The 16,582-nt window shown below is 42.6% G+C and overlaps 1 protein-coding gene across 3 annotated transcripts in view; it reads right to left on the bottom strand.

The window, feature by feature from the left end:
• Nucleotides 1-560: 560 nt before the first annotated feature.
• SAE1 (SUMO1 activating enzyme subunit 1) overlaps nt 561-16,582 on the bottom strand; it is a 78,604-nt gene continuing 62,582 nt past the window's right edge. For 2 of the 3 annotated variants that reach the window (XM_026014241.2, XM_072755558.1), the window contains exons 8-9: nt 5,499-5,568; nt 561-1,622 (exon numbers count right to left, since the gene is read on the bottom strand). In XM_026014241.2, the coding sequence (XP_025870026.2) occupies nt 1,530-1,622; nt 5,499-5,568 (163 nt within the window). In that variant the 3' untranslated portion in view covers nt 561-1,529. The remainder of the gene's footprint in view (nt 1,623-5,498; nt 5,569-16,582) is intronic. The other variant, XM_072755555.1, reaches the window with a different exon arrangement.

Here is a 16,582-nt window from a genome sequence, read left to right as displayed (position 1 = left end):
TTTGATCCTACCGGCTGTGGGACTTGAGGCATATTACTTAAGTGTCACTTAACTTTAAGGTAGCATCAGCATCCCGTCTTTTACTTCTCATTAATATAGTTTTTGTTGGGACGCCTGGGTGGCTCAGCAGTGGAGTATCTGCCTTTCACCCAGGACATGATCGTGGGGTCCCAGGATCGAGTCCCACATCAGGCTCCTTGCATGGAGCCTGCTTCTCTCTCTGCCTGTGTCTCTGCCTCTCTCTGTGTCTCTGATGAATAAATTAAAAAAAAAAAAAATATATATATATATATATATACACTTCTTGTCACTGAGAATAGCCACTATTGAATTGGTCAACGAACATTTGGAACCAGAAGCTTTTATGTGCTCTAGAATTTGAGCACTCTAACTCTTGTTGCATTACCCAGAAAAACAATGGCAGAAATGGTGAAAGAGGGGAGGAATCTCTGAGTCATACTGAAGCATCCAGTGATATTTCTTTAGGTTAAAAAAGGCCATTGGGAGGATCACTCCCTGTCAGAGGACGGGGTTTGTAATGTGGAAAAACAACAGGTAAATCCTAAAGCAAATAACTTTATTTCTATCATTCCTTTTTCAAGAACCAAGGAAATATAGAAAATATAAAACACAAACAGCTGCAATTTAATTTTGGGGCCGGGGAAGGCGGGTAAAGAAGGAATGGCACAGCCCTTTAAAGCAACTTCCAGGACGGCCTGAGCCACATCAGGTGTGGGGGGGCCCTGAGAAGACAGGCTCCTATGTCCCAGCTTGGGCCCCAATACATCAGAATCCTCAGAGGGTGGGACCCTGGAATCTGCCTTTTTAAAACAAGTTTTCCCACTCACGTTCACTTAGCAAGGTCTCGCCCTAAAGCCCAAGGGAACTTTGGTAACATTTCCTCTCTTCCAAAATCCAGGCTGAAACCCAACTAATCCTGAACTAAAACTCAAGAACAGCACACCAGATGCCACCTGTTGTTTTTCAGGGTCTCAAACTCTGGAGGAAATACATCCCGCCTGCCACGTCTTTTCCTCTCTAGGGCACCTGTCTGCATTTGGAACTGTTGCTCCACTAGTGTTTCATCAGGCCCAGCCTTATTCTCCACCTGGAGTCCTGCTTTTCTCTGTATGACAGCGGGCAGGGAGTAACTCCAAGAAGGTGGCAAGAGGATCCTACATAACGAGGCGTGCTGGTTCCTGGCAGGTGTCTTCTGCAGGGCCCCAGAGGGCTGGCGATGCCGTGGCAGCACCAGGACAGAGGGATGCATCAGTGGGGGCATTCAGGTGATGGCTGGCAAACAGCCCTCCACAGTGCTGCAACAGCCAGTCCCTACACCCTTTGCTGAGCAGCTGTTGGTGCATGGAAGTCAAACATCTGTACAAGCTCAGTGCTCACAGAAAATGGTTTGTACTTGGTCCAATGGCTTCACTTTTCCCCTGTCTGGAGTTGCCTTCTTGGGGAAGGGGACAGGGCACACATGTGGGCAGGCTGCAGGTCAGCATCTCCAGGGCTGCCAAGTCTTAGGTTCACTTGGGGCCGAGGCATTCCACAATCCCATTCCCCTTCATGCCATCAAAAAAGAAGAAGTTGTTGTGAGGAGGGTCCCTTTGAGACAGGGCCTGGGAAGAAAAACAAGATGAGGGTTCAGCTCAGATGCTTTCAAAGGGCTAATATGGAGAATAAAAAAAAAGAAAAAACCCAGATCTTCTAAAACTTAGCAGTGCTTCTCAAAAGAGGTTAAATTTGCTCCTCAGGAGTTAGTGGCTAGTTTGAGACACAACTGTGACTGCCATGTCTCTCTGAGCTGTCCCTGATCACCTTTGTGTCTCTGGACAGGTCACTTAGCCTCTCTGAACTCCACTTCCCCACATAAATGAAAGTAGCATATGTGCTATCCTAGGCTTTAAAAGAGTTGATGTGGGTAGCCCGGGGTGGCTCAGCGGTTTAGCACCACCTTCGGCCCAGGGCATGATCCTGGAGACCCGGGATCAAGTCCCATGTCGAGCTCCCTGTATGGAGCCTGCTTCTCCCTCTGTCTGTGTCTCTGCCTCTCTCTCTCTCTCTCTCTCTCTCTGTGTCTCTCATGAATAAATAAATAAAATTAAAAAAAAAAAAAAAAAAAAGAGGCAGGGATGTTCTTCAACCATGTGAAACGCTCCACACGGAGAAGCACTGCTGGCAAACAGCAGTAATAATTATTTAGTACTACTGGACGGAGAAAGGTGGTGGCCCTCATCACCTGCGGGACATACGCTGACACAGAAGTGGCTCTTCTATGAGGAGACATGCTGCCTGCCTTCTTCTGCATGACAGGTTAGGGCTGGGATCCAGAGAGCCTGGGAGTGCTATTTAGCCATGGAAATGGTGATTATCTTGTGGGGTTAACAGAAGCACTTTTAAAGGTAAGACTAGACCTCCTGAAATTACATGCTGAATCATGTGTACACATGTGCACTGGAGAAAGGATTCATAGGTGTCAGTGAGTTTTCTAAGAGGTTCTTCCCTCAAAAAGGGTTACCATTTAAATATGAGGACACCGTCCAAGCAAGCCATTGGGCAAGGTTTAAAGGTTCCCAGGAGCACCACTCCTGTCATTCATAGGGCATTTTATGAGGCCTGAACTACTTTTTGAATTAAGCGCCAATCTCAACCTGTTTCTTCATCTGTAAAATGGGGATGATTATACCTACTTCAAGTGGTTATTCAGCCATCTGTCCATGGAAAACTTATAGAGCATCTACTCTGTGCCAGGTCATGCTAGGTACTAAGGATTTTGAGGAATGGTTAAGACAGAGGCATGCTCCTCTGGGCTTACATACAAAATGGCAAATCAATAGCACGTGCCTGCTACAGTTTTCAGTGAACATGAGATGCAATCAAGCTTGTAATACATCTGGCACATACCAAATTATCAAAAAGTGGGAGCTGCCATGAGTAACGGAGCTAGAGATCCCTAAGATCCCTCTGAGGACCCCAAGCACTCAGCCAGGAGGAAGGGCCCACAACCCTACATTAGAACTCCTACACCCCAGAACTCAATTACAGGAGATGACACAATAGAATCCAGTATGGCTGCCACTGACACCATCACCACTAGTACTGCAGACAGGCCTAGAGGGGACAGTGGGAGGCAAAAGACAGAGGATTGACACCTAAGGAAGCATGACAGAAGAGGGGACATAGACAGAATATGTGGTATTTGAAATGATGGAAGGAAGGAAGGAACAATGAGGATTCCAGGGAACAGACTTACATTTGCCCTCCAACTCCTAATGTTTACTTGTTATGGATGGTTAGATGGTCCTCAGGAGAGAAGGGGGGGTCCTACAGCCTTCAGATTTGTGGGACCCTGATGCCAGCTGGCTGAAGGCTGAATGGTATTAAGTAAGGGGGGCGGGTGGCGGGTGGCGGGGACAAGACACCAGGCAGGCCATGGGGTGAACACAGGGCTAAAGGTAAAGTGCTTTCCAAGCAAGATAGGGGTAGGGGGAGATTCCAAACACACCCAGCAACCAAGAATGCAGAGTACTCTGGCTGTCTGGGATAAACAGAAACAAGATGCGAGCAACAGCTGTCCCCAGCAGGCAGGAAGGAGGGGGCTGCATTAGAGGTTAGGACTGGGATGTGGGGAAGCCACTGCAAACAATGGGGTCAAGGACAGCCACCCTGACCCCTAATCTCCACCCCATATGAAAAACCTAGCGAGCAGCTTCTTGGTGAGATGTACAAAGTGAGGCTAAAACCACAAAGACAGTGCTCCCGGTTCCATGCAGATAGCACGTGAAGCATGAGGGCTGTGTGGTGAAGGGCACAGGCTCAGAAACCAGTCCTGGGTTCTAATCCTGGCTCTACCACTTCTTTGCACCTCAGCTCCTCCTCTATGTATCAGGGGTGGTCACAATAGTCCTACTTCATAGGGCTGTTTTGAGGATAGGATGAGTGCATCCATGTGAAGAGTATGGTCTCTGCATGGTATAGGGCGGGCATTTCAATAAATATTGTTACTGTTGTTGTCACTGTAGGCTACAAAAAGGAGTGTGTTCCCTTAGGGTTCTCCAATTATTGTGCTCCTTCCTCCTGAGTTTGTCCATAGGTGGCTTCAGAATACTTCTCAACAGTCTTCTGGGCAGCCACAATTGACTACTACTCAGATTGGGCATATAAACTACAATTTTCGGGCAGCCCCTCTGGCCCAGAGGTTTAGCGCCACCTGCAGCCTGGGGTGTGATCCTAGAGGCCTGGGATCGAGTCCCGAGTCCGGCTCCCTGCATGGAGCCTGCTGCTCCCTCTGCCTGTGTCTCTGCCTCTCTCTCTCTCTCTCTCTCTGTCTCTATGAATAAATAAATAAAATCTTAAAAAGAAAATAAGCTACAATTTTCATAGCAGCCTGAATTAAGCAGAAGGCATGAACACCAAAACAGGTGTGGCCATCACATCCCTCTCTTCTTCTCCTTATCTCCCTGGGGCTCGCCAGGAAAGAAGAGAGGGCAAAAAAAAAAGCCTTAAAGATGGTAGGACTGTCAAATTGAGTCAAATGTCTCCAGAGCAAATTTACGGACTTCAAGACAAAGTAGTAAGAACTAAATCTCCAAATGGTCCTCCTAAGCTCAAACACAACATGTAAATGAGCACAGAAAATAATTTAACTAGGCATGACTCTGCTCCATGAAAGAAAAGGACAAAGCATCACTACAAAGTTACTGAAGCAGTCAAGAACCTATAAAAGGAAGATTGTTGTGGGGCAAATGTCAAAGCCCCAAAGAAAGTATTCTGGGATATGCTGTAGTTTTGACAACCAGAATGTTCCAGAAGAGAATCAAAAGGCGGGCTGTGCTAGTTATTGGTTACGTAACTCCAGGTGAAATATTTCGCTTTTGAGAGGGACAATGACACCAAACCTAATGGGATCACAGGTCACCCTCTATAGAGCCTTGTGAGGCTCCTGGGATAGTACACGTGCTCCACTGGTACGGAATGAATGCCCCCTTCTGAATAAATACCCATGGTGTGTGCATTAACAAGAGGAAGCTCTAATGCCATGTCATGGACAGAGAAAAACCACATGAAGCAGAAGAGCACAGGTTTTGGAGCCCCATATCTGGGCTTCAGTGTCCTCCCTTTAAATGGAGATCATCAGAATATCATTTCATAGAGCTGTGAGAAGGAAGATACATGGCAAATACCATAAGCACCACATAACTCAGCAGTATAGTTAGGGGACAGTCTGCAGACAGTACCTGAAGGACACTATGCCCAGTTCTAGGCTTAGCGCAGAGTAGACACTCAAAGATCATTTGCTGTATGTTCATCTGAACAGGCTGGAGAGAATAGGATGAGGTAGGAGAGTGAAGAAAGGAAAAGGGCAAGTCACAAAACGAAGATGAATAGAGTCCGAGAAACCAGGCAGCTCTCTAAGGTTAGCCAGGGGTTCTCTCTGGTTGGCACACCGACAAGGCCACGGTGGATCAACGATCTGCTTCAAAGGGATTCTTTACCTTCACAATTTCCTGGGCCAGGATCCCTCCAACCACTGCACACACTGGGGCCATCTCAGAGAAGCAGTACCTAGAAGAGAAGACAAATGAAATGGAGCCCTGTGGAACAGGAAGGCTGGTAGATATCTGGCAAGGGTCAGTAGTGGGCTCGCCTGAATGAAAACATCTACCAGGAGGAGTCAACTCAGACAGCAATGCTAATGTTGGCACCTAGGTGTGAAAATGAAATCTGCTCCAGGAGGTTAGTTGGGAAAGACCTCTGAACCTCGCAAGGCAGGCAGAAATTGTTTCACAACATTTTTTGTTTAAGTTAAAGGAAAGACTATATCTGTGCTTCCTAAAAATAAGGTCCAACAAATATCAGATGTTTCAGTGCCCCGGTCACATTCTCGCAATTCTCTTCTTACCCACAATGGGCAGTGGGTTCTATCTGCTGTTCCAAGACAGATGTCAGGGAGAAGGCCTGTGTTAACATGTAGGAGGCATGGGAAATCTGGGGCCTGAAATTGAAGTATGGGGGCAGGAAGTCTTTGCTACTCACAAAGATACCAACCCTTGAGGGCCAGGATGAGGCAACCAGAGGACAAATATTAGCTAATACTGTCACCTGTCCCTCCAAATCACCACTCCTGGGCAGTATAATACTCTCCCACCATCTCCCCAGAGGAAGTGTGTTCTGTCAGTTCCCAGCCCTGAAACAAAGGTATTTTCTAAATGAGCAAAGTGGAACACAGAGAAGTTAAAGGGAAAGCTTCCCTAAGGAACCCTACCATCAGGAGACTACCAGCAATCTTTCCAGTGTGATACACATCCTTCCTGATTTGGGGCAGCCTGGGTGGCTAAGCGGTTTAGCGCCACTTTCAGCCCAGGGCATGATCCTGGAGACCCGGGATCGAGTCTCACATTGGGCTCCCTGCATGGAGCCTGCTTCTCCCTCTGCCTGTGTTTCTGCCTCCCTCTCTCTGTGTGTATCTCATGAATAAATAAGTAAAATCTTAAACAAACAAACAAACAAACAAAAAACCTCCTTCGTGATTTTTAAAAGTGCACAAATCTAAATACATATAATTAAATCATGTTTTATATAAATATATTTAGATATATTATATAAATTATAATAAATTATAAATAAATAAAATACTATGAATAAATTATATATTATATAAATATTTACGTATATTATATATATATTACGTATATATATATATATATATATATATAAAAGTCATTAACTCTGCTCTGTAATCTACTGATGGATATTTAAGCTGATCAACATTGCAAAAAAGTATCTTGGCATAGGTGTCCAACAATTCTTTATGGCAAATTTCTAAATATAGAATTTTTGGATCATGACACATTGTTTCAAAATGCCCTCAAGAAAAGCTTTACCATTTCAACTCCCATCAACCTTGTGTGAAGGTGCCCATCCCCCCACACCCTGGTGGGACCAGCATTTCCATCTGTACAATCACAGAGGTTAACTTTTCCTCTGGATTATCAAGGTCCTTTATAGACTATCAAACAGAGAACGAAAACAAAGAAAAACTAGTCACTCATTATCCCACTACTCAAAGATAATCAAACGTGGAAATATTTTTCCTTTAAAAAAAAAATACACCTGTATTCTGTGCAATTATACTATACAATTTAATATTCTTTTTTTTTTAATTTTTATTTATTTATGATAGTCACACACACAGAGAGAGAGAGAGGCAGAGACACAGGCAGAGGGAGAAGCAGGCTCCATGCCCCGGGAGCCTGACGTGGGATACGATCCCGGGTCTCCAGGATCGCGCCCTGGGCCAAAGGCAGGCGCCAAACCGCTGCGCCACCCAGGGATCCCACAATTTAATATTCTTATTTTCTCTTTTAAAAAGTATATTATCTCAACAAAATGCTAACAAACCTAACCAGCAACATACATAAAAGATTATACACCATGACTAAGTGGGATTGATTTACAACCAGAAATGCAAGGTTGGTTTAGTATCTGAAAAATCAGTCAATGTAGTATTGCTGTATTAAATGAATACAGGAACCATAAACACATGATCATCTCAACAGACAGAGGGGGAAAAAATGTGACAAAATCCAGCACCTCTTGATGATAATAACACTTAACAAACTGAGAACAGAGGGAAATTTCATCAACCTGATGAAGGGCATCTATGAAAAGTCTACAGCTGATATCATACTTAACGGTGAAAGACTGAAAGCTTTCCTCCTAAGATCGGGGATAAGACAAGGACGTCTACTCTCACCACTTCTATATGACATTATACTAGGGGTTCTAGCCACCACAATTAAGGAAAGAAAAATGAATGAGACTGACAGATTAGAAAGGAAGAAGTAGATAACATGATCGAGTATATAGAAAATACTATGGAATCTACAGAAAAATTACTCAAACTATTAAATTTAATCAGCAAGGCTGTAGGATATAAGATTAATAGACAAAAATGAATTGTATTTCTATAAATAAGCAATGAACATTTTGAAAATGAAATTAAGACCTCCATTTATATTACCACCCAAAAGTATAAAATATTTAGGAATAGCTTAACAATAGTGTAAAACTTACATTCTGTAGACTACAAAACATTTTTGTATAAAATAAAAGAAGTAAATAAATGGAAAAACATCCCACACTCATGATCAGAACACTGAACACTGTTAAGGTGGCAATACTCCCCAAATTTATTCTATATTTTTGGCATAATCCCCATCAAATTACTAGCTGCCTTTTTTGTAGAAATGGGAAAATCCATCCTAAAAATTTGTATGGGAATGCAAGAGACCCAGACTAGTCAAAAGAATTGTGAGAAAGAACAAAGTTGAAGAACTCACATGTCTCAATTTCACAACTTATTACTACTACTACAAAACAACAGTACTCAAAATACTGTGGTACTGGTATCTATATTGACAGACATATAGATCAGTGAAATAGAAGTAAGAATCCAGAAATAAATACCTATATGGTCAACTGATTTGTGTCTGTATGTGTGTGTGTTTAAAGATTTTGTTTATTTATTCATGAGAGACACAGAGAGAGAGAGGCAGAGACACAGGCAGAGGGAGAAGCAGGCTTCATGCAGGGAGCCCGATGTGGGACTCAATCCTGGGTCTCCAGGATCACGTCCTGGGCTGAAGGCGGCGCTAAACCGCTGAGCCACTGCACTGGGCTGCCCTGGTCAACTGATCTTTGACAAGGGTGACAAGACCATTCGATGAAGAAAGTTTTTTTTTTTTCTAAAGATTTTATTTATTTATTCATGAGAGACAGAAAGAGAGAGAGAGGGGCAGAGAGGCAGAGACATAGGCAGAGAGAGAAGCAGGCTCCCTGCAGGGAGCCCAATGTAGGACTCAATCCTGGGACTCCAGGATCATGCCCTTAGCCGAAGGCAGATGCTCAACTGCTGAGCCATCCAGGAATCCCAAGAAAAAAAATCTTTTTTTAAAAATTTTTACTTATTTATGATAGTCACAGAGAGAGACAGAGAGAGGCAGAGACACAGGCAGAGGGAGAAGCAGGCTCCATGCACCGGGGGCCCGACGTGGGATTCGATCCCGGGTATCCAGGATCGCGCCCTGGGCCAAAGGCAGGCGCCAAACCACTGCGCCACCCAGGGACCCCCCCCCCCTTTTTTTAATTTTTATGTATTTATGATAGTCAGAGAGAGAGAGGCAGAGACACAGGCAGAGGGAGAAGCAGGCTCCATGCACCGGGAGCCCGACGTGGGATTCGATCCCAGGTCTCCAGGATCGCGCCCTGGGCCAAAGGCAGGCGCCAAACCGCTGCGCCACCCAGGGAGGGATCCCCTTTTTATTTTTCTTAATGATTTCATTTATTTATTTGAGAGAGAGCACCAGCAGGGGGAGGGATAAAGGGTGAGGGAGAAGCAGACTCCTCTAGAAAGGAACCCAACCCCAGAACCCTGGGATCACTACCTGAGCTGAAGGTAGATGCTTAATCAACTGAACCACCCAGATGCCCCTGAAAAAAATCTCTATAACAAACAATACTGGACAAGTGGGTCTCCACGTGCAAAAGAATGAAGTTGAACCCCTACCTCACACCATGCACAAAAGCTGATTCAAAAATGGTTAATAGGGATCCCTGGGTGGCACAACGGTTTGGTGCCTGCCTTTGGCCCAGGGCGCGATCCTGGAGACCTGGGATCGAGTCCCACATCGGCCTCCCGGTGCATGGAGCCTGCTTCTCCCTCTGCCTGTGTCTCTGCCTCTCTCTCTCTCTCTCTCTCTCTATCATTCATAAATAAATAAACAAACAAATAAATAAATAAGAAATAAAATGAAATAAAATAAAATAATAATAATAATAAAAAAAGATGGTTCACAGGGCAGCTGGGGGAGGGAGGGGCCCTCAGCGGTTTAGCGCCACCTTCAGCCCAGGCCCTGATCCTGGAGACCCAGGATCGAGTCCTACATCGGGCTCCCTGCATGTAGCCTGCTTCTCCCTCTGCCTGTGTCTCTGCCTCTTTCTCTGTGTCTCTCATGAATAAATAAAATCTTAAAAGAAAAAAAAAAAGGCTCACAGATCTAAATATAATAGCTAAAACTACAAAACAGCAATAAATCTTCATGACCTTGGATTAGGCAATGGTTTCTTAAATGTTATCCTAGGAAAAGCAACATGAAAAAAGAAAAAAAAAGATAAATTGCTATTTCATAAAAATTAAAAACTTGTAACTTCAAAGAATACTTTTCATTTCAGAGAGTGAAAAGACAATCCACAGAATAGATTTAAAATTTTGTGAATCATGTATCTGATGAATAATCTGTATATCCAGATTCTATAAAGAACTCTTTTCTGGGGGGATCCCTGGATGGCTCAGCGGTTTGGCACCTGCCTTCGGCCTGGGACGTGGTCCTGGAGTCCCAGGATCAAGTCCCGCGTTAGGATCCCTGCATGGAGCCTGCTTCTCCCTTGCCTGTATCTCTGCCTCTCTCTCTGTGTCTCTCTCATGAATAAATAAATAAAATCTTTAAAAAAAAAAACTTTTTTTTTAAAGATTATTTATTTGAGAGAGAGAGAGAGTGAGAGAGCGTGAGCGCGCACATGAGCAGGAAACCTGATGTGGGACTCGATCTTAGGACCCCAAGATCATGACCCAAGGTGAAGGCAGATGCCTAACCGACTGAGCTATCTAGATGCCTCTCTATAGAGAACTCTTTATGACTAACAATAAAAAAGAAAAACAGGGCAGTCCGGGTGGCTCAACAGTTTAGTACCACCTTCAGCCCAGGGCCTGATCCCGGGGATCTGGGATCAAGTCCCACATTGGGCTCCCTGCATGGAGCCTGCTTCTCCCTCTGCCTGTGTCTCTGCCTCTCTCTCTCCCTCTCTGTGTTATGAATAAATAAATAAAACCTCTAAAAAAGAAAAAAGAAAAAAATGAAAAAAAAAATTAAAAATGCACAAATGATTTGAATAGCATTTTGCTTAAAACATATACAAATGGCCATCAAGCACATGAAGAGATGTTCTACATCATTAGTTATTAAGAATGCAAATCAAAGCTATAGTGAAATACAACTTATTACCCACTAAGGCTAAATTAACAGACAATAACACTTGTTGGTAAGGATGTGGAGAAACTGGAATCCACACAAAAGTGTTGGTGGAGTGGCAAGGTGGTGTGGCTGCTATGGAAGACAGTCTGGCAGTTCCTCAAAATGTTAAACATAAAATTACCATATGATTCATCAATTCCACTCTTAGGTATACACACCCAAGAGAAATAAAAACTTATGCTCACACAAAAACACGTGAATGTTTATAGTGGCTTTAGTCTTTAATTGCCCAAAACCGGGAACAACCCAAATGTCCTTCATCTGGTGAACAAACTGGTGTATCCATACAGTACACTACTGCTCAGCAGTAAGGAGAAATGAGCTATCCATTCATATAACATGGATGAATTTCAAGTGAATTAAACTAAGTGAAAGAAGCCAGACTCAAAAGGCTACACATGCTGAATGTATAACATCATTGGAAAGACAGAACTATAGGAATAGAGAACAGATCAGTGGCTACAGAGAAAAAAGAGCTGCCTTGTTATTAAGCACTACAAGGGAATTTTTAGGGCAATGAAACTTTTCTTTCTTTTGTTTTTGGAAAGGGAGAGGGAAAAAGAATCTTAAGGCTCCAAATCCAGTGTGGAACCCAAGGCAGCTTGATCTCACAACCCTGAGATCATGACAGGAGTCAAAAATCAAGAGTCGAATGCTTTAACTGAGCTACTGGGGTACCCCAAGAATGAATAAATGAATATCTATCTATCTATCTATCTATCTATCTATCTATCTATCTATCTACCTACCTACCTACCTACCTACCTTTCCTTCCTATCTCTCTCTCTCTTTCTTTCTTTTCTGTAATCTCTATGCCTAATGCAGGGTTGAACTAACAACTGAGATCAAGAATTGCATGCTCTACTGATGGAGCCAGACAGGCACTCCAAGTTCATGGAACTTTAAAAACAAAAACAACCCACAACTACATAGTCAACTAATCTTTTTTTTTTTTTTTTTTTTTTTTTTTTTTTTTAAGATTTATTTGAGAGTGTGAGACAGAGCAAGCACAAGCAAGGGGAACGGGAACAGGGGAGGGAGAAGCGAGTTTCCTACTGAGTTGGAGCTAGATGCGGGGCTTGATCCCAGGACCCCAGGATCATGACCCGACCCAAAGTTAGACACTTAATGGACACAGAGCTACCCAGATGCCCCTGGACCACTTTCTTTTTTTTTTTTAATTTACTTATGATAGTCACAGAGAGAGGGAGAGAGAGAGAGAGGCAGAGACACAGGGAGAGGGAGAAGCAGGCTCCATGCACCGGGAGCCCAACGTGGGATTCGATGGGTCTCCAGGATCACGCCCTGGGCCAAAGGCAGGCACTAAACCGCTGCGCCACCCAGGGATCCCTGGACCACTTTCTTATACCATATTCAAAACTAAATTCAAAATGGATGAAAGACCTAAATGTGAGACAGGAAATCATCAAGATCCTAGAGGAGAACACAGGCAGAAACCTCTCTCATGAATAAATAAATAAAATCTTAAAAAAAAAAAAAAAAGATAAAAAGCTTCTGTAGAGTGAAGGAATCAACAAAACCAAAAGGCAGCTTATGGAATAGGATAAGATATTTGCAAACGACATCATGTGATAAAGGGTTAGTACCCAAAACCTATAAAGAACTTACCAAACTCAACACCCCAAAAACAAAGAATCCAGTTACAAAATGGGCAGCAGACATGAATAGACACTTTTCCAGAGAAGACATCCAGATGGCTAACAGACACATGAAAAGATGGTCAACATCATTTATCATCAGGGAAATACAAATCAAAACCATGATGAAAAAAAAAGAAAAAAAAAAAAAACCATGATGAGTTACCACCTCACACCTCTCAGAATGGCTAAAAAAGTTTTTTTTTAAGATTTTATTTATCATTAAAAAAAAAAAAGATTTTATTTATTTTTTATTCATGAAAGACACAGAGAGAGAGAGAGAGAGAGAGAGAGAGAGAGAGAGAGGCAGAGACATAGGCAGAGGGAAAAGCAGGCTCCATGCAGGGAGCCCGATGTGGAACTCAATCCCAGGACTTCGGGATCACACCCTGAGCTGAAGGCGGATACTCAACCACTGAGCCACCAGACATTCTAAGAATGGCTAAAATTAATAACAGAAGAAACAATAGGTCTTGGTGAGGTTGTGAAGAAAAGGGAACCCTGGGATCCCTGGGTGGCAGAGTGGTTTGGTGCCTGCCTTTGGCCCAGGGCGCGATCCTGGAGACCCGGGATCGAATCCCACGTCGGGCTCCCAGTGCATGGAGCCTACTTCTCCCTCTGCCTATGTCTCTGCCTCTCTCTCTCTCTCTGTGACTATCATAAAAAAAAAAAAAAAAAAAAGAAAGAAAAAGAAAAAGAAAAAGAAAAGGGAACCCTCTTGTCCTGTTGGTGGGAATGTAAACTGGTAAAACTGCTCTGGAGAACATTTTGGAGGTTCCTCAAAAAAGATAAACATAGAACTACCCTAAGATACAACAATTGCACTACTAAGTATTTACCCAAAGGATACAAAAATGCAGATTTGAAGGGGCACATGCACCCCGGTGTTATAGCAGTATTATCAACAATAGCCAAACTAAAGAGAGAGCCCAAACGTCCATCAACTGATGATAAAGAAGATGTGGAGTGTTTATGTACACACACACACACACACACGAATATTATTCACCCATCAAAAAGAATGAAATTTTGCCATTTGCAATGACATGGATAGAGCCAGAGTGTATTCTAAGTGAAGTCAGCCAGAGAAAGACAAATATGATCTCACTCACATGTGGAATTTAAGAAAGAAAACAGATGAACATATGGAAAGGAAGAAAAGAAAAAAAGCAGAAAGGGAGATAAGCCATAAGTGACTCCTAAAGACAGAATAAACAGAGTTGATGGAAGGAGGTGGGGGGGGATGGGCTAGATGGGTTATGGGGATTAAAGAGGGCACTTGTGATGAGCGCTGCGTGTTGTATCTAAATGATGAATCACTGAATTCTACTCCAGAAACTAATATTGAACTATATGTTAACAAAATTTAAATAACGTTTTTAAAAGAATTCTTAAAATTCAATAAGAGAAATAACCCAATTAAAAAAAAAATACATACAACTCACAGAACAAAAAAGAAATTTTTTTTAAATTATTATTTATTTATGATAGTCACAGAGAGAGAGAGAGAGGCAGAGACACAGGCAGAGGGAGAAGCAGGCTCCATGCACCGGGAGCCCGACGTGGGACTCGATCCTGGGTCTCCAGGATCGCGCCCTGGGCCAAAGGCAGGCGCCGAGCCGCTGCGCCACCCAGGGATCCCCAGAACAAAAAAGAATAAATTTTACTGTATATAAATTTTTAAAAATATTTTATTATTATTTTTAATAAGTTTATTTCATCTCATATGTATGTATGTATGTATCTATGTATGTATGTATGTATATCATCTCTACATCCAACGTGGGGCTCAAACTCACAACCCCAAGATGAAGAGTCACAGTCACATGCTCCTCCAACTGAGCCAGTCAGGTACCCCTATATACACATGAAACTTTTTTTAAATACCACTGACCAAAAAAATTTAAATAAATACCACTGAAGAAACAAGTCTAAATTATAAAAATTATACAAGACAAAACAAGCACCAACTGAAGAAACAATCAGATGAATCTAGAATATGGGACATGCTACAATTTAACTGGCCTGGATTCTTCCAAGGAAGGAAGGAAGGAAGGAAGGAAGGAAGGAAGGAAGGAAGGAAGGAAGGAAGGAAGGAAGGGAGGGAGGGAGGGAGGGAGGGAGGGAGGGAAGAGGGGAGAGGCGGGGGGGGGGGGGGGGGGGGGAGGAAAGTGATAAACTATTCTAGATCAGGAGTTGGAAAGCATTCTCTATACAGTAATTGACAGTAAATTTTTTTGGCCTTTATGCACCATATGGTCCCTGATTAAACTCTTTAAGTCTGCTGTTATAGAGTAGACTCTAGAGCTTTTGTAGTACAGCTTTTACTCTACAGTAAAAACTACAAAAGCTGACACAGATAATACGTAAATGAGTAGATGTGGAATAAAACTTTATTTACAAAAACAGGTGGCAAGCCATAGTTTGCCAACCCCTACATTAAAAGAGACACAGAATCAAACCCAACTGATAAACCTGGATGCATCTTTAAGCATCATGTCTTCAGTATGCCCCTCCCCCGAAAACAAAAAGCAAAATATTAACAATTGAATCTGAGTGGTATATATTTATATTTACTACTTTATGTTTTTATTTTTATGTATGCTTGACACTTTTCATAATAAACGTTATTTTCAACCTGTGCTATAACACTGCATTGTCCTTTGTCATTAACTCTTTAATGTGTTTCCAATTTCTCTTTAAGTATGATAATGAATATCTTATTTATTTAGCTCCATGCTAGTATGGAGCCCATTGCAGGGCTCAAAGTCATGACCCTGGGATCAAGGCCTGAGTTGAGACTAAGAATTGGATGCTTAACTGACTGAGCCACCCGGGTGCCCCATGAATATCTTTTGTAATAAATACTTCTCACATTATTTCTTCAGGGCATATTCTCATTATTAAGGAGAATGACTGGGCCAAAGAAAGAACACTGATTGTAATGACTCCTGATACATATTTCCAAATTGCTTCCTAAAAAGACTGCACCTTTTCCCACCACCCTTGTGAATGATTATACGGGTCTTTTAAAAAAATCTACAAAGGACTTTGTTGATTTCACATTTGCTAAGACAGAACATGTGTAAGACAAAATACCAAAGGGTCAGTGGTTTTCTCTGGGTAATGGAATTATGAGTGATTTTCATTTTCTTTCTTTTTTTTGTAATATTTTATTTATTTATGAGAGAGAGAGAGATAGGCACAGGGAGAAGCAGGCTCCATGCAGGGAGCCCGACGTGGGGCTCGATCCCAGGACTCCAGGATCATGCCCTGGGCCGAAGGCAGGCGCCAAACCGCTGAGCCACCCGGGGAATCCCTGATTTTCATTTTCATCTTTGAATTTATTCTGTACTATCAGATTTTTCGATAGCATGCATACAACTTCTGTAATTTAAAAACCAGCAACTTCACAAAAGGACAAATATGGTAGGACTCTGCTTACATGAAATAGCTAGAATAACTAAATTCATAGACACAGAAAGCAGAATAGAGGTTACCAGAGTCTGGGGGAAGGCAGAATAGTTAGTGTTCAATGGGCAAAGATTTTCTCAGTTTAGGATGCTGAAAAACTTCTGGAAATATACAGTAGTAATGGCTGTACAACACTGTGAATAAACTTAATGTCGATGAATTGTACTTTTTTTTTTTTTTTTTTTTTAAGATTTTACCCATTCATGAGATACAGAGAGAGAGGCAGAGACACACACAGAGGGAGAAGCAGGCTTCTTGCAAGGAGCCCGGACCCCAGGATCACGCCCTGAGTCAAAGGCAGATGCTCAACCACTCGGCCACCCAGGTATCCTTGTACATTAAAAAAAAAAAAAA

Source organism: Vulpes vulpes, chromosome 1 (genome assembly GCF_048418805.1).
Source record: "Vulpes vulpes isolate BD-2025 chromosome 1, VulVul3, whole genome shotgun sequence".
NCBI lineage: Eukaryota > Metazoa > Chordata > Mammalia > Carnivora > Canidae > Vulpes > Vulpes vulpes.
This window is presented reverse-complemented; position numbering and strand designations above follow the sequence as displayed.